The following is a 26,985-nucleotide window of genomic DNA, read 5'->3' on the forward strand; positions in this document are numbered from 1 at the left end:
TTCCCAACCGGCCCCTCAGGTCTTCAAGTGCTGACCTGCTCCAAGTGCCTGAAATGTCATATAAAAACACGGTGAAGCAGCATTCTGCTTCTACGGACCGACAGTGTGGAATAAACTCCCTTTAAACCTAAGACAGGCAGCCTCTGTGGATAGCTTTAAAGCACAGCTCATTGATTATAAAAGTTTTAATTCATGTGTTTACAGCCTTGCAGAATGATGTGTCAGACCTGAAGACACAGAACTCAGGTGATTTAATTTCACATAAACTTTAATAGATGGTTCTGCTGAGAATAACATTATGTGTATCTTTCTTGTCTTTTTGACATGTAACCTCAATCTATGTATATATTCAATTCCTGTGTTTACAGCCTTGCAGAATGGTGTGTCGGCTCTGAAGACACAGAACTCAGGTGAATGTATTTTAATTACAGAAAAGGGTTTGTTTACAGCTCAAAAATAGAAAGATAAACTATTTTTCCATACCCCCCATTTTCTCTTTTCTTGTCTCTCCCCATACCCGCCCCCCACCCCAGAGGACTATGTCCATACTGTGAAGAAGGCAAACGTTGAATTATGACGAAGAAAAGGAAAAACAAGTAGAAAATAAATAAATAAAAATAAATTAACATAACCGAGAAAAACGAATAACTAGGTAAATGTATAGTAAAGAATTACAATACCAGTTTACCATATACATACATGTAGCCTAAATAACAGCAAACTAGTCAAACCAGAGAATTCCTTTTTTTTTAACAGGTTGTTCATGAAAGTCCTTGCGGTCTTGTTTCCAATGAGAACCTGTGAGCAATTAGGGGTTAAGAGTCTTGCTCAGGGACAAATTTCATTTCATCGACACATATGCTGACCTGGCCTGGAATCGAACCTGGGGCAACCAGGGCCTCTGGCTCCCTAGGCGGGTTCACTAACCATTCAGCTATGGCCCCCCACCAATCAGTCGGGGTTCACTGACCATGAAATAACAGCCTTCTAGTCAGTCGGCCGGGGGTAACCCACACCATGAAAGGGAAGATCAGTAGATAAATAAATAAAGTCTGCCCCCCCCCCCAAAGGAGTTCATCTAGAGAGTGCGCATTTTGGGTTTGGAAATATAAGAGGAAGGGTCACCACCAGATGTAGTAAAACATTTGAGCTGAACTTCTGATAGAGTACTTTATTTTTTCTAATAAAGAAAACAAACATTAGGTCCTGTAACCAGAGTGATATTCTAGGTTTTTGATTGATTGATTTGAATATTTTATTTGGCAAAAAATATGAAACATTTAAAATACTTTGTCTAAAAGGTCTGTTAAAAAAAAGTCCTTGCAGTCTCGTTTCCATTGAGGTCCTTGGTATTCAATTCATAGTCATATAGTGGCACCAACAGTTCAAATATCATCACAAACAATACAGAAAAAATGCAGGAAAAATATATAATGATATATGTACAACAATGGGGGGGGGGGGGGGGGCTCCTGAAAGGTGAATTTTCAGGGCTGTTTTAAATGAGCCCAGCGAACTGCACCTTTTGAGGGATGGGGTTAGGCTATTCCAAACCTGGGTGGCAGTGCTATAGAAGGAGAATTTTCCCATGTTTGTTTTATGGGTGGGTGGTACCAGATCGTTGTTAACACATTGGGTGCCAGCATTTTATAATAACAGATTACGTTCGGTGCCGAAATCTCACCGTTGAGCTGTGCGGCGCTGTAGACTGTAGACTGCACGGCGTGCATTCCATGTGAAAAAAAGCATGCCTGCATTTTGCCCGATGGTCCTGGCTAACGCCTGGAAGGATAACATCTCTCACGCGGGTCACAACGGCGAAGCGATCGCCCATGCAAAATGAGTCGTTTTCCCCAACGTAAAAAAGTTTCGGTTATAGGGGTTTTAGAGAAGGAGATAGAACAGAAGCGGATGGGGAGCCATGTTTTTGACACGGTGATCCATCTGGCCTATCCTTCTCTGAATCGCCTAGGGTGACTCCAGAGCTGCTCCAGCCCCTCCCGTGTGGGAAAAAAAAAAGAAAAAAAAGACTGAAAACACGGTTCAGACCGTGTTCGGCACCAAAGCGCTACTCTGTGTAAACACGGTTCAGACCGTGTTTGGCCTGTCCTCATAATCCCAAAGGTCCTCACAATGTGGTGAGTATTCATGGGAAATGTCCTCATAAACCTCCTCAATTTAGAAACAGTTGGCACGCAGGACCGAGTGGTTTGGCCCCACAGTGGTGGAATGAACTCCCCACTGATGTCAGGACAGCAGAGTCACTGCCCATCTTTCGCCGCAGACTGAAAACCCACCTCTCCAGGAAACACTATCCTTCCTCTTCGCCTGGCCTACTTGTTGTTAACTAGTTGTACGAACTCTTGTTTTATTGTTTTATTGGACCTTGTTTATTTGATACACTTATTTGTTCTAGCTCTTGCTCATTTGATTTTCTTATTTTGTCTCATCTGTTTATGAAAGTAGGTAGCTGATATATTGCACTTTCACTTTAGCGCTAGGTATAACCTTATTTGCTTGTTTTAGAAGAGAATGCACTTACTACTTCTGGTGATTAGTAGTTTCGTTCCCTACCTATGTTGAATGCACTTATTGTAAGTCGCTTTGGATAAAAGCGTCTGCTAAATGACCGTGATGTAATGTAATGTTTCCAACGAGCACTTCCAAACTACAATGCTCCATGCTGCTCAATGTTTTGCCACTCAGTCTAGAAGAGGGGGTGTGCTAAAATGGGCACGATGGAGAACTTTAAACTGTATCACAATGAGACGGGCACAGGAAGTAATCCCATTCACTGCACTCATAGCCCGGTCCCAAGTGTCCTCCGGTATCTCTACACCAAGTTCCCCCTCCCAGTCCCCCTTAATCTTGCTGAGTGAGTCATTAAATGAAGAAATAGAACTGTAAATGTTTGATATGAGACCTTGAAGTTGAGCAGAGGTCTGTAACAAAATATCAAATTTCAAGTCTGATTCTAAATTAGGAAAGGTTGAGCTTTGGGTTTGAACAAAATATCTGATTATTTACTTATTAATTTGTTTTATCTGACCATTGTTTCTTCAAAAGTAAAGTAACTTCACACATGGAGAACACAGTTACTTCAAAGTAAAAACTGTTCTCCTTGATGTTTAAATTGAGCTTCTACCTCAATGACAATAAAGAGTTTCTGTTTCTGATTCCTGATGTTCACAGAGAGAAAGGTGGCTTTCTCTTTTGGACTGAAGACAAACTTGGGAGATGTGGGACCCTTCGACTCTGAAACCACACTGCTTTTCAAAGACGTATTGACCAACATCGGCCAGGCCTACAACCCAGTTACAGGTACTGACCCTTCTCATCTACACAAACTCTATACATGTACACAGCAGTGGTTCTCATGCTGGATCATGTCAAGGACCCCCAGTTTGATATGCATTGGGACCACGGACCCCCATTACTCTGGGAGTGTAAAAAAGGAACCAAATCCATTCCGGATCCATTTGTACACTCTCAGAGTTACAGACCTGTAAGGGTCCATTTGGTTGTTAACTACCAATCATTTAGTTGGGGACCCCCTGGAACCCCCTAAAGGTCTGGGGACCCCCTGGAACCCCCTAAAGGTCCCTGAACACAGACCCCACATAGAGAACCAGTTTCATACAGTTCTGTGAAGTAGCCTTGTGAGATATATTTGTCTCTAAATCACATTGTTTTTGCATTATATTAGGTTTTTCATGTTTGGATAATTACTGTATGTGTAGATTTATTTATTTGTTTGTTTGTCATTTTGTTGATGTGTGTTGGTAATCAGTGGTACCGTACATAAATCACTGTCAGATAGAAACCTTGTCCAAAACGGTTACATTTCAGGAAATGTAAAACAGAACCTGTGTTCCAATGGATACAAGGTAGTTATTATTTAGTCACACGCTCTTGTTAATACTTTTCATTGCTTTAATATGTATAAAACCCATTGACACTTAAACACGTTCACTGACACAAATATCAGATCTACAAACACATTGCGATTGCTATTTTAGCAACTTTTTCATGACACTGCTCTACAACAAGTTAGGGCATTAATTAGACCAAAACAAGATATAAAGTTGAAATATGGAGATACAAGGTTTCCCCCCCGACAGAGATTATATGCTCCAGATGTTATTATAAATGTTATATGATCCACTAATGTGTGTTTGTTCTGCTCTGATTCAGGTGTGTTCACTGCTCCAGTCAGAGGACTGTACTACTTCAGATACACTGCTTATGATCACCGTGATGGTCAGCGTGTGGGTGTGAGACTGTACCATAACGGCAGGCTTATTCTTTGGAATGGCAAACCCACAGATGGTACAGCTTTCATATCTAATGCATTGGCTGTAGAGCTACAGGAAGATGATGTGGTTGAAATGAGACTTCCTCCAGGTGTTGCCGGGCTCTATGATGACAGCAGAAAACAAACCACATTCACTGGTTTCCTGCTCTTTACCATGTAGGGGTGCAACGCTTAATAGACCTAATCCATTTAATCAATTAAGTATTCAATGTATCTGCAGCTTGTGCATTGTGTGTTACAGTTACAATGTTATTCCAATCAAATAAAATCATCTAAATCAACACTTATTGTCTGTGTACAAATGTGTTAATGTCCTTACCTTAATAACCCATCAATACATGAACATTCATTGAAATCCTGATGACTTTCTGAGATGTTCTTTATATTCGGTGGTGTCATGTAACCAAGTATATTTACCAAGTACAGTTTCTAGGTACTTTTTATTTTAACTGGGTATCTCCATTTTTTGATTCTTTATACTTCTACTCTGTAATACTGTGTAACATTTTGTACTCCACAACAGGTATTTGAAGACTTTAGTTACTAGTTATTTTGCAGATTTAGATTATTAATACAAAACATACATTAACCAATTAAGCCCTTTTATACTTTGGCTATTCTAAAATTCATGTACTAACACTGGCATTTTCAAAAGCGCGACAGGGTTAAAATCAGTGGTGCAATGTAACTAAGTACATTTACTCAAGTGCTGTACTTAATTTCTTTTTTTGTGTATTTCCAATTTTCAGTAGGCTACTTTTACTTCTCCTCCACTTCATCTCAGAGGCAAATATTATACTTTTTACAATCATTTGACAACTTTAGTTATAGTTCATTTGTACAGTTTGATTATTATTAAAGAGGTGGTGCCATGGTTTTACACTTTTTCTGTTTTTCATGTGTCTATGAAGTTGATAGAACTTCATTAAGCCCCCTGGTGGTGTTTTATGTCTTCTCTGACTATTTTGAGTTTCTTCCTGGAGGCTGAAACCTTGAGGGTCAAATGTACCAATAGAGAAACAGCGCTTTAGTGACATAGTAAAAACATACCCTCCCCCTCATTATCATAACACAACAGGTGTGGGCATGAAGAGGAGGAGGAGGGACTAGGACAGGTGGGTGGTGCTAAGGTGGTGGAGGAGGTGCTAAGGTGAGAACCAGGTATACTTAATGAACTGGAGGCGTGTCCACATAAAAAACATAATTTTAACCATTTCTGTACACTTTTTTGAAAAAAATCTTCCTCTTAGTATAACCATAATACCTGATGATTATGTTTTAGGGGGGGGGGGGGGGATCACTGAAAATCACGGCACCCCGTCTTTAAAATGACAGAGATGTGTTCCCGGTCTTTAACGGGTTAAAACACTTTAAAGTGTAAAGGTCCATTGGCTAAGCACAGGGTTTCTGGGGCTTGCGGTGGTCTATGGGGAGGTAGTAGAGAGGGGCGTGCTGTGGGCAGGGATGCCCAGGAGAGAAGCTCCTCCCTGGGTAAGGCGTGTCGTCCTCCTGCGGGGGGTCCGGGTCCTGGGGGGCCTCACAACCCAGCGTCAGGTTGTGAGACAGAGGCACCTTGACCTGGAACCACACCTCTCTGCCCTGAGAGACACACATTCACACCAAGACTGCAGTTAGTTAGTTAGTTGAGGATGGTTCATGGCAGTGGTGGAAAAAGTACTCAATTTGTTTAACTTAAAGGTAGGGTACGTGATATTTTTGGGTTAAAACAAAAAGTATTTAGTTAAAAGGTTAAAGCACTATATTGTGATAGTACTCATTGCTATAGAGTGTTTTTTCAGTAACAGATGTCTCCCCGTCTCTCCAGCTCTTTAATAAACAGAAAATACATTTTTCGGTAGGTGTCAAAATCTCAGCCAATCAGGAGAAAGTACCCATTTTTAAGCTTCATTTTTATAGTGTTCCAGTTCCAATTTTGCCTGCTCATTTCTTAGTGTCATCACTTCCAATTTCACTTGTTTAATCTGTATCCTGATTAAGTTCTCTATCCTGATTGGATAAAATCGGAAATTAAACAAACGAAAATGCATTTTCTGTTTTATAAAGAGCTGGAGAGACAAGGAGACTCCTTTTACTGAACAAACACTCTATAGCAATGAGTACTATCAGAATACAGAGCTATTTAACACTTATTTTAACCAAAGAAAATCACTTACCCTACCTTTAAGTAAAAGTAGCAATACTGCAATGTAGAAATGCTCTGTTACAAGTAAAAGTCCGGAATTCAAAACTTACTTGAGTAAAAGTACAAAAGTATTGGTATAAAAATAAGTATAAGTACAAAAGTAAAAGTACTGATCGAGTTTTCAAATGTATAAAATATACAATTATTTTCAAAATAGCAGATCTACAAGCTCACAATGCGCCGCGATGCGACGCGTTGTGAGCTTGTAGATCGTCTATTTTCAAATGGCCGAAATGTATGGGTAATGGATTTTCCGTAATAATATTGCTATATAAATCTACAAAATAACTAGTAACTAAGGTTTTCAAATAATTGTAGTGGAGTAAAAGTATAATATTTGCCTCTGAGGTGAAGTGCATACTGCAGTAAAGTAAAAATACCTCAAAATTGTACTTTTAGTACGATTAGTCACCCCATGGAGACTTGAATTTGTTGATTTTTTTTTTGTCTTTGTCTCATTCCTAAGACAATAATTTGATGACCGGCAGCGGTTCCGGTAGGAGACACAAAAAGAGTCTCCTTTGTGTCTCCTACCGGAAACCGCTGGTCATCAAAACACACCTGTAAACCTGTGATGTGACAATAAAGTTTTGGGGGGAAAGAAAGACTGCTGACCTCATCATCTTGGACACACTCTATGGCATGATGGTCCCCCATCAGTGGAGCCAGAACTCTGTGGACCTCATCAAACTACACACACACACACACACACACACACACACACACACACACACACACACACACACACACACACACACACACACACACACACATGTATTAATCCAATTATGAATGAACTTGCTACAGCTGTTATTTACTAGAGGAGTTACAGTGCCTTTCTGGACTCACATGACCCTTACATGACCTTAGATTAATAACTACTGGTATCTGTCTGTACATTACATTACAGTCATTTAGCAGACGCTTTTATCCAAAGTGACTTACAATAAGTGCATTCAACATAGGTAGGGAACAGAACTACTAATCACCAGAAGTCTTAAGTGCATTTTCTGCTAAAACAGGCAACCAAGAGTATACCTAGCGCTAAGGTAAAAGTGCAATATATCAGCTATACCTACTTTCTTAAACAGATGAGACAAATAGCAAAATCAAATGAGCAAGAGCTAAAACACATAAGTGTATTGACTAAAGAAGATCCAATAAAACAATACAATAATAAAACAAGAGTTCGTACAAGTTAACAAGTAGGCAAGGCGAAGAGGAAGGGTGTCTGTCTGTCTGTCTGTCTGTCTGTCTGTCTGTCTGTCTGTCTCCTACCTCTCCCTCTCAGCTTTTTAAAATATTTTTTATAATACATGCAATTTATATGGCGCTTTTCTAAACACTAAAAGTCGCTTTACAAAACTGAAACAAAATAAAAACTTTATAGGAAATCTATCTATCTACCTAATTACTCAATCACTCTGCAGGGACAATAGTAACAGTGGCCCTCATTTATCAACGCAGCGTATAAACCGCCATATATTTTTCCATATATTCGGCCGTACACCAACGTCGAAGTCACATTTATCAACGCATCCTACACAGCTGATCCGAGCGTACACTTGGTCCCAGCGTTGATAAATGTGACGGCTGAAACCGAGCGTCATTTAAATAACACGCCCTTAAATATTCTCAAAACGCCCCGATTTTACGACATGAAGACGAACCAGAATACGACCAAAGACATCAAAAGCCAATAAGAAACGGTTTGCCCTGCTCGCCTCGCCTCGCACACACGCACACGCACACGCCTCTCTCTCGCTCGCTCGCTCTCTCTCTCTCTCTCTCTCACACACACACACACACACACACACACACACACACACACACACACACACACACACACACACACATGCGCCCGCCCAACTTCGTCTTTCCGTAGCGTAGCGGTACATGAGACTCGGGCGGAATGCAGTGATTCCGTGCCGCCACGTTAATATTGGAGCGTCGGGTTTATATCCTTAACCCAGCCAGGTTGTGTAGCCTACATAACTCTCTATGACATAACTCCATAACATAGGACAAGAGCTACTGTAAGTTTGTAGACCTCACTGTCCATGAAAAGGTGGCCGGGAGTCCCGACCGCGGGACTCCCGGCGCAAAAGCGCTCGTATATTTTTGAAAATTGCAGATCTACAAGCTCACAACGCGTCGCGATGCAACGCTGGCTTGTGAGCTTGTAGATCTGCTATTTTCAATACAGACAGATCTACAATCTTATCTGAATGACTGTTAAAGCAGTTTGTTTAAATTACTTTATAAAATTACATATTTTCACAGCGATTATTTATTAGTGTAGATATACACATTTAGGAGTGGATTATGTGTCCAGATGCTTGTCAGACAGTCAGACAATGGTGCTCCGCAGGTCTAGAATGGAATAAACGGGCGCAGCCAACGTCAACAACTGGTCTCGACCAGACGTGAGATCTCAGCGTACCGTAGGATAAAGCCCACGTCAGGATATATTGATAAATGCCGAAAAGTGCGGTGAAAACGCCGTACGCCCATTATTTGGGCTGCACCGCGTTGATAAATGAGGGCCATTGTGTGTACCTTGTGTGTGTGTGTACCTTATAGGTGTGGTTACAGGATGGTTTGATTCCAGCATCCTCCAGAACTCTGGAGGAGAGACAAGATAAACACATGAGCGTGCGTGCGTGCGTGCGTGCGTGCGTGCGTGCGTGCGTGCGTGCGCGCGACCGACCGTGCGTGTGTGTCTACACTTGCGCTACTTGTTTAATGTCCCCACAACTATAGTAGAATTTGAGAAACTTACATTATGAGGTTAATTGTCCAGGTCCTCACGAGATAAATGTTTTTTTATTGTTAAAAAAAAGATTGGGGGAGTTTACAATTAGGAAAAGATTGAGGTTGGGATTAGGATTATGTTTAGACGTTAAGGAGTTGTGACTGATTTATACTTAGTTGCACGCAGGTGTCGTGGGGGAATAGCCTGTATAAGCTCACAATACAGCAGCGTGACGCTTTGTGAGCTTGTAGATCTACTGATTTATATGTGCAATGTTGCACATTGAAGTGTAAACTCAGGGTTATGGTTCAAAATAATTTGATGTCAAGCATCACAATATAAGTGTGTGTGTATGTGTGTGTGCGCGTGTGTGCGTGCGTGCGTGCGTGTGTGTGAGAACCTGTGTATTTTGAGCTGTGCTCGTAGCTTCAGACAGATGGTGAAGTATCTCAGAGGAGAGTTCAGACCCTCCACACACGCAGCACACACTCCGTGCTTCTCCCACTCCTGCTGCCTGGTGGACGCACACACACACGCACACACACACACACACACACACACACATACACACACACACACACACACACACACACACACACACACACACACACACACACACACACACACACACACACACACACACACACACACACACACACACACACACACACACACACACACACAATCGACTAAAATCGATCGAAATTGCGAGAAAAAAAAACACAAAAAGTTAAAATATGGAGATAAGGGGTTTCTGCCCGGCAACAACGATATATAAACAGTTCTTACCAGAACTGGAAGCTGGTCTTGGTTTGGACCAAGGAAGGCCACATCTGAGACAGCTCTGGATCCAACTCCTAAAGGACCAGACACAGTGATTCATCTTTATACAGTTTGATGTATATCAGTGGTTCTCAAACTGTGGGTCCCCGCAGGGGGCCCCCCTCCAAAATTATTTTGGCCGTTCCCCAAATGATTAGCTTAACCCAGTGGTTTTCAACCTTTTTTTGCGTCAAGGACCCCCAAATTGACACATATTAGCCCAGGGACCCCCATTTGAAAAGATATGCCAGGGACTCAACCATTTTGATTACTTGGGGGTCCCAATCTACACAGTAGTATCATCATCATCAGTGTTCATTTAACTCTGAGAGTGTACAAATGGAACCAAATGGACCCGTTAGGGTCCATTTGGTTCCATTTGTACACTCTCAGAGTTACAGACATATAAGGGTCAATTTGGTTCCTAATTATTAATTTGGCTGGGGACCCCCTGGAACCCCCTCAAGGACCACTGGTGGTCCCCGGACCACTGGTTGAAAACCACTGGCTTAACCCATTAAGACTCAGCTGTGTCATTTTAAGATTTCTTTGGCTATGTTTTGAAAAATCGTGAACATTTGTGCAAATCTTTGAATATAATGTATACATGTGTTGTGAAACATTTTAACTCCGATCTTTGCTTCTGGGGGGGGGGTCCCTGGAACAACATATTTTGAGATGGGGGTCCACGGCCAAATACATAAAATGTTTGGGTGGTCCTTAGTCTCGCGTAGCCAGACAACTATTCCACAATCTCCGAATGCTATAGAGTCTGGAACTACAACTCCCGAAATCTGATTGAGGAAACTGGCACTTCCGTTCACGAAAATATATTTCAGAATAGCTTTACACTTTACTTTTTAATTTCCATTTCTGCTAAGCAGCGAGCTATGTATACTTAGATGATTTGTATTTATATTAGGATACATTTGCGCGACCGTAAAGACGAAACGGAAGTGGGGAGGAGGCTCCACATCCGGTTTATATTCTAATCATGATCAGAGCTTCCGAGTCCCAGACTGTATGACCGGAAACATTTGTAAATTGTGGGAGGCAACAGTCTGGTAACGCGAGACAATAGGTGGTCCTTGACATGGAAAAGTTGGAGCACCACTGATATAGCAACATACATTTTCAGATATGTATTTGGCCGCGGACCCCCATCTCAAAATGTTTTGTTCCAGGGACCCCCTCATCTAATATTCTTATTCTTTTTTTAAAGATTTGTTTTCGCATTTTTCTGCCTTTATTGATAGAGACAGTATAGACTCACAGGAAATGGGGAGAGAGAGAAGCGGAGTGACAGGCAGCAAAGGTCGTCAGGATTCGAACCAGTGACACTCTTAGCAGCCTATAGTGCCCGGACCGTTACGCCAGCCGTTCGGGCCCTTATCTAATATTCTAATATTTTGAAATCATTTTAGATTTTCGTGAGCTGAATGCCGTAATCATCAAGGTTAAGAAACACATTTTGGGGGAAATATTTCACTTCATGCGTAATCTAGCATAATGAAAGTTTCACTTTTCAAATTATGTTACAGAAAAAAATATATTTTTCCACAATATTCACAGTTTTTTTGAGAGGGTGAGATAAGGGCTTACCTTGACATCAGAGTAGAACATGGTCCAGCATTTACAGCAGTAGTGAGCCCTCAAAGGCCTGCACACACACACATACGCACTCACACGCAGGCACGCACACACGCACACACACGCACACACACACACGCACGCACGCACGCACGCACGCACGCACGCACGCACGCACGCACGCACGCACGCACGCACGCACGCACGCACGCACGCACACACACACACACACACACACACACACACACACACACACACACACACACACACACACACAGATACATATAGTCGCTGTCTGTGGCAGAAACCTCTTATCTCAATATTTCAACTTTTTAGTGTATTTTTGTTGTTGTGTGTAAATGAATAACCTACTTCATGATACAAGAGTGCCTTTTGGACATCACTTCTTGGAAGTTTCCACCCCCGACAGTGACGATACGACAAAAGCTCTGTTCAGTTATCACGTATATTTTTCCCGGCATGTTTTGGGGGTCTCTTCATATCCCCCTCATTCTGTCAGTCAATGGATGTTACATTATGAAGCATTATAAGGACATAACCAGTGTAAAGTAAGTACAAATACTCAAGTACTGTACTTAAGCACGATTTTGAGGTATTTTCACTTTACTGGAGTATTTCCAAATTTCTGTACTTTTACTTCTACTCCACTACATCTCAGAGGCAAATATTGTACTTTTACTCCACTACAATTATTTGAGAACTTGAGTTACTAGTTACTTTGTAGATTTTGATTATTCATACAGACATACAGTACATTAACCACTTCAGCCCTATATACATTTCGGGCATTTGAAAATTGCCGACCTACAAGCTCACAATTGTGAGCATGAGGGATTTTTTTGATACCAATACTCTTGTACTTTTATTCAAGTAAATGTTTTATTCCGGACGTCTACTTGTAACAGAGTATTTCTACATTGCGAAAAATGTGAGTACTTTTTCCACCACTGGACATAACCCTGCCTACTAGCTCACAATGTGCTTAATTGCGAGCTTGTATAGCTTTGGTTCACAGGATATTGTCATTCTGCATAGTGCAGGACAGTTGCATAGGTATACTAACTGTTGTTCTGTTATTAACGGTGCTTCTTACGGTTTTTCTTGCCTTTGTATTGCTGTGTACGACAGTACCTTCTTTACTCTGTACCTGTAACTCTTAACTGCTGTGCCGCTCATGGGCGACTGACTTTCTTACCAGAGTCCATGGATGGTCCAGGTGTTGACGTTAGCAGGGATGCTGCAGACAGACGTGTCCTCCAGAGCCTACAGGACACCATGAATAACAACCACTAGTAATCATAGCTTAGTTTTTATTTAGCTTTCGTCAGTGAAACAACAAATCGACAAAATGAACACTGATACCCACCAGACAGAATCCTCCAGGCCACTGCAGGGTGAATGTGAGACATTTCCACGAGCAAAACTTCTTGTCCGAGAGGAGCTCATCCTCTGGGCGGCCATGTTTGTAGTCCTCTTCTTGGAGGTCGTTGTAGTGTTGGTTGTTGTAGCCTGTCCATGGATCTCGCTCCGGGAGGGAGAGGACTACAGTACCCAGACACGCCAGGAGGGGCAGCACTGAGCGAAGCATCTTCTGAGCAGGCAAGGCTGGTTGGTGTGTCACACCAACAAAATTATTATAATGCATCAAAACTATGAGTATTAGATTGTCTTTGTCAAAAGAAATACTCTGTGAGAGACCAGTATTAATGTAGCCTATTATTATGTAGTATGACTTTTATAAGGCTTTATAATGTGTTATGAATGCATTATGTACCTACGATTGCTTATAACTGTAATTATACAGTGTGATAAACAGACTGCAATCCCTTTATACATAAGCCTTATACTTAAATGAATAGTTCACCCCAAAAAAATATTTCTATAAAAAATATTTTTCTATCGATTAGTCACCCCATGGAGACTTTAATTAATAGATATTTTTTCGTCGCATTCCTAAGCCAATAAGGATGATGACCAGCGGACCGGTAGGCAGCGGTTCCGGTAGGAGACACAAAGGAGACTCTTTGTGTCTCCTACCGGAACCGCTGACGGTCATCAAATTATTGCCTTAGGAATGTGACAAAAATAAGTCTCCATGGTGCACCTTTAAGTCTAAACCCCCCCCCCCCCCAAAAAAACTATCACTTGACAAATATCATGCCTATGCAATGAAGCATAAAAGAACACTGTCATTACCTTCCTTTGGGTGCTCGGTGGTGTCTTTCTATGTCCGGCTGCTAGGCGATATCTCTGGACAAGTGGGTGCTAGGTGATTATCTGGGTGCTAGGTGGTGTGTGTGTGTGTGTGTGTGTGTGTGTGTGTGTGTGTGTGTGTGTGTGTGTGTGTGTGTGTGTGTGTGTGTGTGTGTGTGTGTGTGTGTGTGTGTGTGTGTGTGTGTGTGTGTGTGTGTGTGTGTGTGTGTGTGTGTGTGTGTGTGTGTGTGTGTGTGTGTGTGTGCGTGTGTGTGTGTGATGGTGAAAAGGAGAAGTGAAGAAAGCACAACAGGAACACGTGAAAGTATCAACATTAACAGACTCTATTTAAAGAGCTTTCATTTCCAAACAAAGGTGACTGGCTTTAGAAGAAGTCACGTGAACCTGTGGCCATAGCACAACATGTCAATAAATGATGCTACGGCCCGGACGGTTGTCATACTGGTAATCCAGCCTGGCAGCGTGTCGCGGGTTCGACTCCCGATCCCGGCGACCTTTGTTGTGTGTCACCTCCCCCATCTCTCTCCCCCCATTTCCTGTCAGTTTACTGTTCCAATCAATAAAGGCATAAAAAAAGCCCCCAAAAAATATCTTTAAAAAAAAAGAAATTAATTTCAGAACACAACCCGAGTCCTTTTGGGGTTTGTTTGCCCATAGTTTTCTTAACCACGTTGGACCCCACAGAAAAAGGCATGATTTTTTGGGGGGTCCGTTTTGGGTCCGACAGTGACGTAACAATTTAAGGACTTACAGTATAAGACCTTTTTTAATACCTAAAATAAAGACAGAAAGAAAAAAAAAGGACCATTACTGCGTCAAAAGTAAATAACAAACTATACTATGAAGAATTGGTGAAAAATTGGCCAAAATAATCACATTTGAACCGGCGATCCCCCACCCTGACAAGCACTTGGAATTGTAGGAGTTAAGGCATTCCCTTACGTTGGTTCCACAGATAAATATATATGTAAGTATAAATAATATATACAAGCTCACAGCGCTGCGACGCGTTGTGAGCTTGTAGATCGGCTATTTTCAGCATGCAACCACGTGTAAAAAGCTATCAAGGCACCGCCAACATACATTTTAGTCCAGTCGACTAAATCAACTGTAGATTTAGTCGACATATAATCTTATGATATTTAGTCGACTAAAACTAGACAAAAACTAAAACATCTCAGATGACTAAAATATGACTAAAACTACATTTTATTCAAAAGACTATGTCTAAATCTAAATTTGCTGTCAAAATCAACACTGGTTGCACTGATGTTTGTGATGTTTGTGATGTAATCATCCTGTCAGCGTTCTGCTCACCATCCATTACTCCTTGCATAATAACCTTGTTTCAGAATATGTAATATTGACTGACGCATCGCACATACTGTACAACGATTACCTAACATTATGCAGCTGTGAATTTGGCCATAAAATCACTTCCCTTTTTTCGGAAGGCTGTATCAAAATCAGTGGTGGAAAGTAACTAAGTACATGTACTCAAGTTCGGTACTTGAGTACAATTTTGAGGTACTTTTATACTTTACTGGAGTATTTCCAAATGTCCGTACTTTTGCTTCTACTCCACTACATCTCAGAGGCAAATATTGTACTTTTGACTCCACTACAATTATTTGACAACTTTAGTTAGTTACTTTGTAGATTTTGATTATTATTACAAAACATACATTAACCACTTAAGCTCTGTATGCATTTTCTTCAAGCGATGCGACACATTGTGAGCTTGCAGATGTGCTGTTTTCAAAAGATCTTTATACATTTGAAAAGTTGTGAAATAGGACATTCAGCATAATGTGTAGTATGAGTACTTTCTACTTTTGGTGCATTTTGATGCCAATACTATTGTACTTTTACTCAAGTACATTTTTGAATTCCAGACTTTTACTTAAGTTAAGAAAATGGAGTACTTTTTATACCACTGATCAAAATAAAACACACACATACTGTATTACACACAACAGCTTGAGTGCCATGTCTGTCTGTCTGTCTGTCTGTCTGTCTGTCTGTCTGTCTGTCTGTCCTCATCCATTTTCCTAGTGGGTTGACTAATGGATCTGAAATGGTTTCATGCTTTAACCACATGAACCTACTGATCGAAAATAGCTGCGTTGTGAGCTTGTAGAGCCATGTACCCAGAAGATCTTTTTGGTGCTCGGGTCCCTGCCCACCACCACCACGGAGGTTGTGGGTTTGAATCCACCGTGGTGCGTATGGCTTTGTCGGTCGTCTATGCGAAAACAATTGGCCCGTGCTCTCGTTGGGGGCTCCTCACTGGCAGGTGACTCAGTAGGATACGACAGCACAGCGGTGACAACACAGAAAGGTGTGTGGGGAGGAATTGGCTCGCATAACGACTACATTGGGGGGTGCACCCGGAGAAAAGGGGGTAAAAGCAAAAAAAGAAAGAATAGATTTAGTGTAGAGGGAAAAAGGGGAGGGGACCTGGTATAGCCCCCTGAGGGACACCTGTCAATGAAGCATACAGCATTGGTTCTCAAAGTGGGGTTCGGGGACGCCCAGGGGTACAAGAGGGGGTTCCAGGGGGTCCCCAGCCAAATGAATAGTTAGGAACCAAATTGATCCTTATGTGTCTGTAACTCTTAGAGTGTACAAATGGAACCAAGTGGATCCTAACGGGGCCATTTGGTTCCATTTGTACACTCTCAGAGTTAAATGAACATTTATTTTACAATATGAATTGGGGCCCCAGAGATAGAAATGCCATAAAATAGGGGTCCGTAGCCTTATGCATGCCAAACTGGGGGTCCTTCAATTAAAATGGTTGAGAATTGACTGCTAGAGCTGTAAAAATCATCTCTCATGCGGGGGTCCGTGGCATATCTTTTCAAATGGGGGTCCGCGGGCTAGTAAGTGTCAATTTGGGGGTCCTTGACATGAACAAGTTTGAGAACCACTGGCATACAGTACACTGTGTTTAAGTGATGAATGAAAATGGGGTCAACATTTTTGTTAATCTCAAGTATAAATTCATATCAAGTTGTGGTGAACAATAATACTTGTACTGATTGTGTGGCTGGTTGGCCAGGCTGTACTGTATGTGTAACAGTTTTGCACAAAAGTAACATGCCCATTCTACACATTTCTTCTAAATCCTAATTGTTTTCTGAAAAACGTATGTTTTTATATCAGTAGTGGTCAAACTTTTTCCATGCCAAGGACCCACAACATTATATGTATTTGGCTGCAGACCCCCATCTCAAAATATGTTGGTTCACTTCAATATGTTGGTTCACTAGAATGCGGACTCTCACTTCCAGCAGAAACAGAGAGACTTGTTGTAGTTTATAATGGCATATGGTTATATATCACATTTTACAAGACATAGTACTTGTAAATAATTGAAATCGATTGGCTGAAAATGCTTTTTCAAGTTTATATTCAAGTCGTACTGTTTGAGCTGGAAGTGAGATTCACCATTCTAGTGAATGCAGCAGCCTAGATGGCGGGCCAAAGAGTACACCTTCCGTATGTCACTGATCACATGACCCCAACAATCAATTATCCAGTTGCTGGCGACATAGAAGGGAGGGTACGTTTTTCTTATGTCCACACAACAGCTCTAAGGTATATGAGGACACGGTTCAATGTTGAAAATGTGTGGTATTTCCCTTTAATAGAAAAACTGTGTTTTCCTGGAATCGGACTACAGTAGTAGCTGTTGCAACAAAGCCTTTCTAAATGTTTGGTATGAACAAACCAAAATAAAAGAGGAAGAGAGGCTCAGAAATAAAAGAGGGAACGCACTTCTCTTTACTCCAGTCTGTTGTGAAAAAGTGGACCCTAACAAATAACCTGAAGAGAGAAATGGCTGTGGCTGCCGGGCATTCTGATGACATCGAGATCCTAGAGGAAAATGATGACTATTATGATGTTGTTGAGGCCGAGACTACAGCTCAGCAGGAAGACCCACAGGAGATTCTGCGGTCAGGTAAGAGATGTTGCTACCAATTAATAATAATAATAATGATAATTGTAAGGGTAATAATGATAATAATAATATATTGTGTTTATAACGCTCTTTACATTTGAAACAATTCTTTTTTCTTTTTTTTTTTCTACACTTGTTTTTCTCATGATTTTAATGTTTGATTTTGGTCTTTTTAGCTTTGCGATGTTTTATGACAATATTTTAGCCTGATTGGGCTATTATTCTATATAATATATTATATATTTATAAACTTGACATAATTGGGGATTGTTAATGACATGTCACCTCTATGGTTTTTATCTCTATAACTACAATAAAGATCACAAATGCAATGATATGTCAACTCAACTGTATCCAACTGATCTCTCTCCCTCTTTTTTTTTCTTACTGTGTGTGTGTGTGTGTGTGTGTGTGTGTGTGTGTGTGTGTGTGTGTGTGTGTGTGTGTGTGTGTGTGTGTGTGTGTGTGTGTGTGTGTGTGTGTGTGTGTGTGTGTGTGTGTGTGTGTGTGTGTGTGTCCAGTCAAACGACAGTACAAGCTGGTTGGAATCAGTTTTGGATTGCTTTGTGTTGTTCAGGCTCTCCTCAACATTGGTCTCAGACTCTCTCTCTGTAAGTCCCCTAAACAATGTATATTATTATTGTAATGTTTTATATATCCAAAGATATATAAAAAAGATCACGCCAAAGATCACGTGTCTCAGCTTTTCTCAGATATGCAAAGGGGGCGGGGGGGAAGATTTACTATAAGAACAAAGTTGTATATCATCTCTGTCGGGTGGAAACCTCATTATATCTTATATTATATATATTATATTACTTTTCAGGATTAAAATTCAAAAACAGCAAAAGTATCAGATCCACAAGCTCAAAACGTGTCGCTTCGAGCCGCGTTTTGAGCTTATGGATCTGATACAGTACTTTCGATGCTTTTGTGTGATGCTGTAGTAAGCTGTAAAAGTTGTGCTGTAAACACAAAAAGTTAGAAAATGGAGGTAAGAGGTTTCTGCCTGACAGCAACGATATAACGTTTGTTGATTCTTCTTGCAGACGAGACCATCTCTGACCAGTTGCAGAGTCTAACAGAAGAGCGAGATGACCTGAAGTTGAATTTGGCGCTGTCACTCTCCGAGGCCTGTGGTCAGTGGAACATCACTGATTTTATTCATTGTTATATTGTGCTGTTCATCGTTTGTCATTAATCTGGGTGAATAAAATTAAAGAACAGTAGATAACATCATTTTTTGTTATTGTTAGAACAATCTGGATGGGACAAATGGGAGTCTGTCAGTGGTTGTTATTGAAAAAGTACTCAAATGTTTTACACTCTGTTACGAGTAAAAATCCGGAATTTAAAATTTACTTAGTACAAAAGTATTGGTATCAAAATGTACTTAAAGTAAAAGTACTCATTATGCAGAATGTCCCATTTCACAAGTTTTCAAATGTATAAAATGTTTCTATGTTTAAAATGCTATTTTCGAACTAAAATATTTTGAAAATAGCCGATCTACAAGCTCACAATGTGTCCCATCGCGACGCATTGTGAGCTTGTAGATCGGCTATTTTCAAATGGCTGAAATGTATATAGGGCTGAAGTATTTAATGTATGGTTTGTAATAATAATCCAAATGTGCAAAGTAACTAGTAACTAAAGTTTTCAAATACTTGTAGTGGAGTAAAAGTATAATATTTGCCTCTGAGAAGTAATGGAGTAGAAGTAAGTACTGAAAATTGGAAATAGTCCAGTAAAGTAAAAGTACCTTTTTACTTTTCAGGATTCAAATTCAAAAACAGCAAAAGTATCAGATCCACAAGCTCAAAACGTGTCGCTTCGAGCCGCGTTTTCAGCTTGTGGATCTGATACAGTACTTTCGATGCTTTTGTGTGACGCTGTAGTAAGCTGTAAAAGTTGTGCTGTATTAACACAAAAAGTTAGAAAATGGAGATAAGAGGTTTCTGCCTTACAGCAACGATATAACGTTTGTTGATTCTTCTTGCAGACGAGACCATCTCTGACCAGTTGCAGAGTCTAACAGAAGAGCGAGATGACCTGAAGTTGGCGCTGTCACTGGCCTGTGGTCAGTGGAACATCACTGTTTTTTGTTCATTGTTATAATGTGTTGTTCATCGTTTGTCATTAATCTGGGTGAATAAATCAGTTGCTAACATTTTTTGTTGTTGTTTTTAGAAAAATTTGGATGGCAGAAATTTGGCGGCCGTTGTTATTACGTATCTAATGAGCGGAAAACCTGGGATGACAGCAGACAATACTGTAGAGACAGAAACTCAGACCTCATGGTCATAGAAAGCGAAGAAAAACAGGTATTTCTTTTTATTGTGTGTGTGTGTGTGTGTGTGTGTGTGTGTGTGTGTGTGTGTGTGTGTGTGTGTGTGTGTGTGTGTGTGTGTGTGTGTGTGTGTGTGTGTGTGTGTGTGTGTGTGTACACGCTTGTTGTAACCTATTCCTTTTTGTTGAGACACACATATTAACCTGACACATTTAATGTCCAGGACTTGCTTCTCAGTTTAAACCTGACAGTGTGGCTTGGTTTGACTGACAGAGAAGAGGAAGGGTCCTTTAAGTGGGTCGACGGAACGCCACTGACCACACCGACGTAAGACGGATCATCTTCATTCTTCTCTTGTTCATTTGTTTGTTCAACACACATTCACACGTACATTTCACATATTTCCTCTTTGCAATTGTTTTTCTGAATGGCATTAAACATAATAATACAATACAAATCTACAGCATTGTCTCTAAGACAATTACACCTGTTGTATAATTCACAATCCAATTAATTCAATGTTCTAATATCTAGAGTGACATTTGAGGTCAAGATTAATCACTTAAGCCCTAAATGATACCTATGATGAATAGTGAAAATAGCTGATATGCAAGCTCACAATTTTGTGAGCTTGTAGATCGTCTATTTTTACAATTTTTACAGTATGGCTCTGCAGGAGGCTTGCCTCAGAAGCACCTCCACACATTTCCCCCCCACACAGATCACTGATGTCATAGATGACCATTATTTTCACCTACAGTATAATGACATGGCAGACATTGGGATGCCAGGGTTGAATTGGTTAAAAAACAAAATATGAAAAAACTAAACAAAACAAAAAACACCTTTGTGAGGGTATTATAATGAATGCAATGCAACTGCTTCTCCAGGTACTGGTACCCTGGTCAGCCTAATAACTATGGAGACTGTGTTGACTTCATCAATGGAGCTGATATTGCCGGATGGATTGACGGACCATGTTCTAACACAAACAAGTGGATCTGTGAAATAGTTATCTAGTGAAATCATCATTCTCACAACGTATTAGTTAGCTGGTGCGTTGCTACGGCTACACCATGGCTGTGTTTGCATGTGGTGGTTTGTGTGTTTGCTTTTTGCTTTATGTGCCTTGTAATTCTACCCTGTGTGCTCTGTACACATTGTATTACAATTTATAAACATATTTTCATTATACATGCAGTTAAAAGGGAGCCTTTAGAACGTGAATAACATGAATCAAACTTCCAAGTGTCTTTTTTAATACCATGTTTCATGTATTTTAATAAAGAGTGTTGTATTCTTAAAACACAGCAGGACAAGTTATTATGCGTCTGTTTCTCAGCACTTCTCACTATATATCACCAATTGGTCACTGCTGTTGTATAGTACTGGCTCAACTGCCAGTGAGGAGCCCCCAACGGGAGGACGTAGAGACTTCGAGCCTTAGATTCTAGTTTGTAGATTTTGATTATTATTACAAAACATACATTAGCCTACCCGCTTCAGCCCGATATACATTTCGGCCATATGAAAATAGCCGATCTACAAGCTCACAATTTGTCACGATGCGGCACATTGTGAGCTTGTAGATCTGCAATTTTCATGCATTTCATACATTAGAAACCTTGTGAAATGGGACATTCTGCATAATGAGTACTTTCTACTTTTGGTACTTTAAGTGCATTTTGATGTCAATACTTTTGTACTTTTACTCAAGTCAATTTTGAATTCCGGACTTTTATTTGTAACAGGAGTATTTCTGCATTGCAGTATTGATACTTTTACTTAAGTAAAATCACTGTAATTACAGAACAATATGCAGCTGTTAATGTGGCCAGCCATAGAATCACTTCCCTTTTCTCAGAAGGTTGTGTCGAAATACAACACGCATTATTACACACGGACAGCTTGAAATAATCAGTAATTGCAGGAGGGGCTTTGACCTAGGTGGCCACCTAGGACCTAGGTGGCTTTACCGCTGAAGAGGGTCAGTGGCGTGCACAGACATTTTGAGGGGCAGGTGCTCAAGTGAATTTAACTTTGTTTTGTATACTTGGTCTGCTCTTTTTTTCCCTCTACACCTATACCTCTTTGCCAAAAATAGCCGTTCTACAAGCTCACAACGCCTCACAGCGCGAGGCGTTGTGAGCTTGTAGATCTGCTATTTTTGGCTAAAGTTCTCCTCAGAAAAGGGATGCTAGGTTTCGAGTGGTTATGGTAAAAAGAAAAATCATATCACATAAAGATTTGGCGGACCCCCTGTAGTAACTCTGAGGACCCCCTAGGGGTCCCGGACCCCCTGTTGAAGACCCCTGCTGTAAACTGAAAAAAAAAACTTTTTTTTGTTTTTTTCAAAAGGGCACTTCTGGTCAAGAGGGCAAAGGGCAGCTGCTCTAGCACCACCTAGAGTCTATCTGTGCACGTCCCTGAAGAGGGCGATCCATTTTTTCAAGCTACTCGGCAGGTGATCGGAAGGGACTGTCTGTCTATCACCGTATGGGCGTGGTAACTCCAACCAATCATATTGACGTGTCTAAATCAGTGGTTCTCAAACTTTTTCATGTCAAGGACCCCCAAATTTACACTTATTAGCCCGCGGACCCCCATTTGAAAAAACATGCCTCAGGACCCCCCATAAGAGACAGTTTTTAGGCTCTAGCAGTGATTCTCAGCCATTTTAATTCCAAGGACCCCCCAGTTTGACATGCATTAGGGCTGCAGACCCCCATTTAATAACATTTCTATATCTGGGACCCCAATTTATATTGTAAAATCAATGTTAATGTAACTCTGAGAGTGTACAAATGGAACCAAATGGACCCGTCAGGGTCCATTTGGTTCCATTTGTACACTCTCACAGTTACAGAACCATAAGGGTCCATTTGGTTCCTATATCCATCATTTAGCTGGGGACCCCCTGTAACTCGCTCAAGGACTCAGTGGTTCTCAAATATTTTCATACAAATGTATTGAGCATTTATGTTGTTTAAAAATATCCCAAATATTTCACATTTTATTGCAAGAGTTTTGAAAAAATAGCAGATCTACAAGCTCACAACACGTCGCATCGCAGCGCGTTCTGAGCTTGTAGATCGGCTATTATCAAATAGCGTAGGCATTATGTTTAAAGTGCTCATGTGGCCCCATAATTGCTTCTTTTGGGCTTGTTTTCATAGACCTGGTTGCTTGTTTCTCTCACACAATCGGGCAACTCTGCCCACAGCGACAACAACGATCTGGTAACACCCACCTAGGCATAGCAGTGGCGGCCATGTTTTTTGTTCCGTTGTTCCCAGACCCCATTCATTTTTCTCATAGAGATTCCCAAAAATATTGATATCAATTATGTTAAGCCTAGAATCAAGCCATCCTGGATCCTGGTGATTCATGACCATAAAACTGGAACAATGGAACCAGAAAATAGCCACCACGCTATGCCCTATAGAACAGTGGTTCTCAAACTTTTTTGTGCCAAGGACCCCCAAAATGATATGTATTTGGCCGTGGACCCCCATGTCTAAATATCTTCTTCCGGGGACCCCCAGAGGCAAAGATTTTACCCACAAATGTCGCTTCAAAACATAATTATATTCAAAGAATTGCAGACATATTCACGATTTAAAAAAAAATAGCAGATATACAAGCTCATGGCGCGGCACTCCGTGCCGCACTATGAGCTTGTATATCTGTTATTTTTGAATAGCCAAAGCATAAAAGGTTAAAGTTATTGTGATGCTATATAAACACATTTTGCTGGGGACCCCCTGGTACCCCATCAAGGACCCACTGGGGTCCCCGGACCCCACTTTGAGAACCAATGCCATAGAACAAACATGTGAAAATTCTCTATCTACATACTTCTACAGACCTTGTATGCCCTTATATGGTGTTGGACTCTTAAGGGCTGTTCTGTAGGCCTGTGTAGGCCGTTGTTCATTATGTTCTGTATTTAATCTTGCATTGTTGTAACTCTGTTGCCTTTTGCCTGGGTTCTCCTTGTACTTTTATTGTGTAGTTATGTTCCTAGTTTTCCTTTCTCCTGTCTAGTTGTTAATGCCTGTCTTGACTCACCTCCCTTTGATTAGTTATGTTCTCCACCCGTGTCCTGTTAGTCTCCCAGCCAATCCCTGTGTTGATTGTCTTTTGAGTTCACCTGTGTCCAGTTAGTCCTGTGTCTATGTAAGTCCTCTGTTTGCTTCAGTTCCCTGTTGGTTCGTTGATTATAGTCGTGTGAGTTTGTGCTAGTGTTTGTCTCCTGACGTATTGCTGCCTTGTATTAAGATCCCATAGTTTTCCCAGTATAGGTTTCCCATTACTCCTTGTCTGGGACGTGCACAGATAGACTCTAGGTGGTGCTAGAGCACCTGCCCTTTGCCCTCTTGACCAGAAGTGCCCTTTTGAAAAAAAGAAGAAAAACGTTTTTTTTTCCCAGTTTACAGCAGGGGTCTTCAACAGGGGGTCCGGGACCCCTAGGGGGTCCTCAGAGTTACTACAGGGGGTCCGCCAAATCTTTATGTGATATGATTTTTCTTTTTACCATAACCACTCGAAACCTAGCATCCCTTTTCTGAGGAGAACTTTAGCCAAAAATAGCAGATCTACAAGCCCACAACGCCTCGCGCTGCGAGGCGTTGTGGCTATTTTTTGGCAAAGAGGTATAGGTGTAGAGGGAAAAAAGAGCAGACCAAGTAAACCAAAAAAAAGTATAATTTACTTGAGCACCTGCCCCTCAAAATGTCTGTGCACACCACTGCTCCTTGTTGTCTTTGTCATGTTCTATTGATTACCCGGTTACTGACTTTGCCTGTACCTAGACGTTGATTGCTGCCTACACCTCTTGGTTGGTGTTAATAGACACTTTAAAGGGTAAGACCACTTTGGTAGAGGTTTGAGTTGTGTAGTTACCTTTGCCATGATGTAACTCCAAAGGTGGGCAAGAAATCCATTGATTAGAAATTGATAATTCAAAATATGCTCCTCAATGACTTAGCCTACATTGTACGGTAAAACAGCTCTCAAAGTCACTCTTTTAGCACATAAATTAACCCAAACATAGCTGATTCAGACAATATAGAGCATCACCAAACCCAGTACTGTTTTTTTTTTTTTTTATATAAAAATGTCAACTTCCTGTTGATTTTACTATTTGAAGATCTGGATCCGGATCCGCGGATCCAGTCCAGGTTTTCTACTTATTAAAAATGGCAAAATCAACAGGAAGTTGACATTTTTATTTAAAAAAAAAAACAGTACTGGGTTTGGTGATGTTCTATATTGTCTGAATCAACTTTGTTTGCGTTCGTTTATGTGCTAAAAGAGTGACTTTGAGAGCTGTTTCACCGTACAATGTAAGTCAATGAGGAGCATATTTTGAATTATCAATTTCTAATCAATGGAGCAATTCTTTTTTATTTCTTGCCCACCTTTGGAGTTACATCATGGCAAGGTAATTACACAACTCAAACCTCTACCAAAGTGGTCTTGCCCTTTAAATCGAGCCACATTGCCTCTGTCTCTCATCTCACACTTGGGTCCTACACCTCCCTGCCTTGCATCGTGACACTGCCACCAAAGTGTGGAATCTGACACCAGAGCCATATATAAAAAGGGCCATATATAAAATGATATGCCGCGGACCCCCATCTCAAAATATTTGGTTCATGTAGGGACCCCCAGAAGCAATTGGATTTGAGTTACAAATGTTCGCTTTAAATATATATATATATTCAAAGATTTGCACACTTGTTCACGATTTTTCAAAAATAGCAGATCTACAAGCTATGAGCTTGTATATCTGCTATTTTTGAATAGCTAAAGTATAATAATGTTAAAGTGGTTAAAATGATGGTGATGCTATATTATCTTCTTTGGCTGGGGACCCCCTGGTACCCCTCCAAGGACCCCTGCGGGTCCTTGGATCCACCGTGGTGCATCCAGCTTTGTCGAGCGTCCACGCAAACACAATTGGCCCGTGTTTGGGGGAGGGAAGGAGAGGAGGGAGATAATGGTCATTGCATGTAGTCCTAACGGGCTGGGGGCGGCGCCTGTCAGCGGGGAGTGTTGGGCGGGAGGAGTAGGACGAAGGCTCTACGTCCTCCTGGTGAGGGCTCCTCACTGGCAGGTGAGTCAGTGGGATACGACATGCAGTCACAACACAGAAATGTGTGTGAGGAGGACTCAATTGGCATAATGACTAGATTGGGGAGAAAAAGGGGTAAAAAATAATTGCCTGCTCTAAATAAAATGCATTTATTAACACAAAATGAACACAAACACAAACAATCAATTACAAAGAATTAAGCATCATTAAAATCACAGTCAGACACAATACACAAGCAACATAATCAATAACCAGTCAGAATCAATGTAATGTAGTATTTCTACATTGTGATGTTGCTACTTTTACTTAAAGGGATAGTTCACCTGAAAAAAAAAAAAAAAATCTATGGATTAGTCACCCCATGAAGACTTGAATTCATGGATATTTTTTTTGTTTTTTGTCTCATTTTTGTCTCAAGACAATAATTTGATGACCGGCAGCGGTTCCGGTAGGAGACACAACGACTCGTTGTGTCTCCTACCGGAACCACTGCCTACCGGTCCGCTGGTCATCAAATTAGTATAGGAATGAGACAAAAACTAAAAAATATCCATGAATTCAAGTCTGCGTGGGGTGAGTAGGCTAATACATAGAACAAAAAGTCATTTTGGGGTGAACTATTCCTTTAAGTAAAATATCTATGCTTCTTCCACTACAGCAGTTTCCTCTGTTGCTCAGTAGTAAAGACGTGCACGCACACACACACAC

The 26,985-nt window shown here is 40.9% G+C and overlaps 2 protein-coding genes across 2 annotated transcripts; one reads left to right on the top strand and one right to left on the bottom strand.

The window, feature by feature from the left end:
• Positions 1 to 5,653: 5,653 nt before the first annotated feature.
• rnaset2l (ribonuclease T2, like) lies at positions 5,654 to 14,022 on the bottom strand. The gene is made up of 9 exons (XM_084064324.1): positions 13,903 to 14,022; positions 13,073 to 13,311; positions 12,902 to 12,969; positions 11,698 to 11,755; positions 10,063 to 10,130; positions 9,674 to 9,787; positions 9,095 to 9,143; positions 7,134 to 7,208; positions 5,654 to 5,914 (listed from the first exon to the last, which is right to left on the bottom strand). Exons 2-9 carry the CDS (start codon positions 13,292 to 13,294, stop codon positions 5,708 to 5,710), a joined length of 861 nt encoding a protein of 286 aa, XP_083920450.1. The 5' UTR covers positions 13,295 to 13,311; positions 13,903 to 14,022; the 3' UTR covers positions 5,654 to 5,707.
• A 3,721-nt stretch (positions 14,023 to 17,743) lies between these two features.
• On the top strand, positions 17,744 to 21,306 carry LOC311050318 (uncharacterized protein). Its single transcript, XM_084064328.1, has 7 exons — positions 17,744 to 17,887; positions 18,409 to 18,498; positions 18,937 to 19,026; positions 19,890 to 19,967; positions 20,078 to 20,211; positions 20,401 to 20,504; positions 21,068 to 21,306. Exons 1-7 carry the CDS (start codon positions 17,764 to 17,766, stop codon positions 21,195 to 21,197), a joined length of 750 nt encoding a protein of 249 aa, XP_083920454.1. The 5' UTR covers positions 17,744 to 17,763; the 3' UTR covers positions 21,198 to 21,306.
• The last annotated feature ends 5,679 nt before the right edge of the window (positions 21,307 to 26,985 follow it).

The sequence above is a fragment of the Gymnoscopelus microlampas genome, assembly GCF_963454915.1.
Source record: "Gymnoscopelus microlampas genome assembly, chromosome: 8".
In the NCBI taxonomy this organism is placed as follows: Eukaryota; Metazoa; Chordata; class Actinopteri; order Myctophiformes; family Myctophidae; genus Gymnoscopelus; species Gymnoscopelus microlampas.

Coding starts and splice junctions, on each gene's coding strand:
- rnaset2l (XM_084064324.1), bottom strand. CDS start 13,294: ATGCTTCGCTCAGTGCTGCCCCTCCTGGCGTGTCTGGGTACTGTAGTC. Junction 12,970..13,072: donor GGCCTGGAGGATTCTGTCTG/GTGGGTATCAGT, acceptor GGTGTCCTGTAG/GCTCTGGAGGACACGTCTGT. Junction 5,915..7,133: donor AGTGTGTCCAAGATGATGAG/GTCAGCAGTCTT, acceptor TGTGTCTCTCAG/GGCAGAGAGGTGTGGTTCCA.
- LOC311050318 (XM_084064328.1), top strand. CDS start 17,764: ATGGCTGTGGCTGCCGGGCATTCTGATGACATCGAGATCCTAGAGGAA. Junction 17,888..18,408: donor ACAGGAGATTCTGCGGTCAG/GTAAGAGATGTT, acceptor GTGTGTGTCCAG/TCAAACGACAGTACAAGCTG. Junction 19,968..20,077: donor GGCGCTGTCACTGGCCTGTG/GTCAGTGGAACA, acceptor TGTTGTTTTTAG/AAAAATTTGGATGGCAGAAA.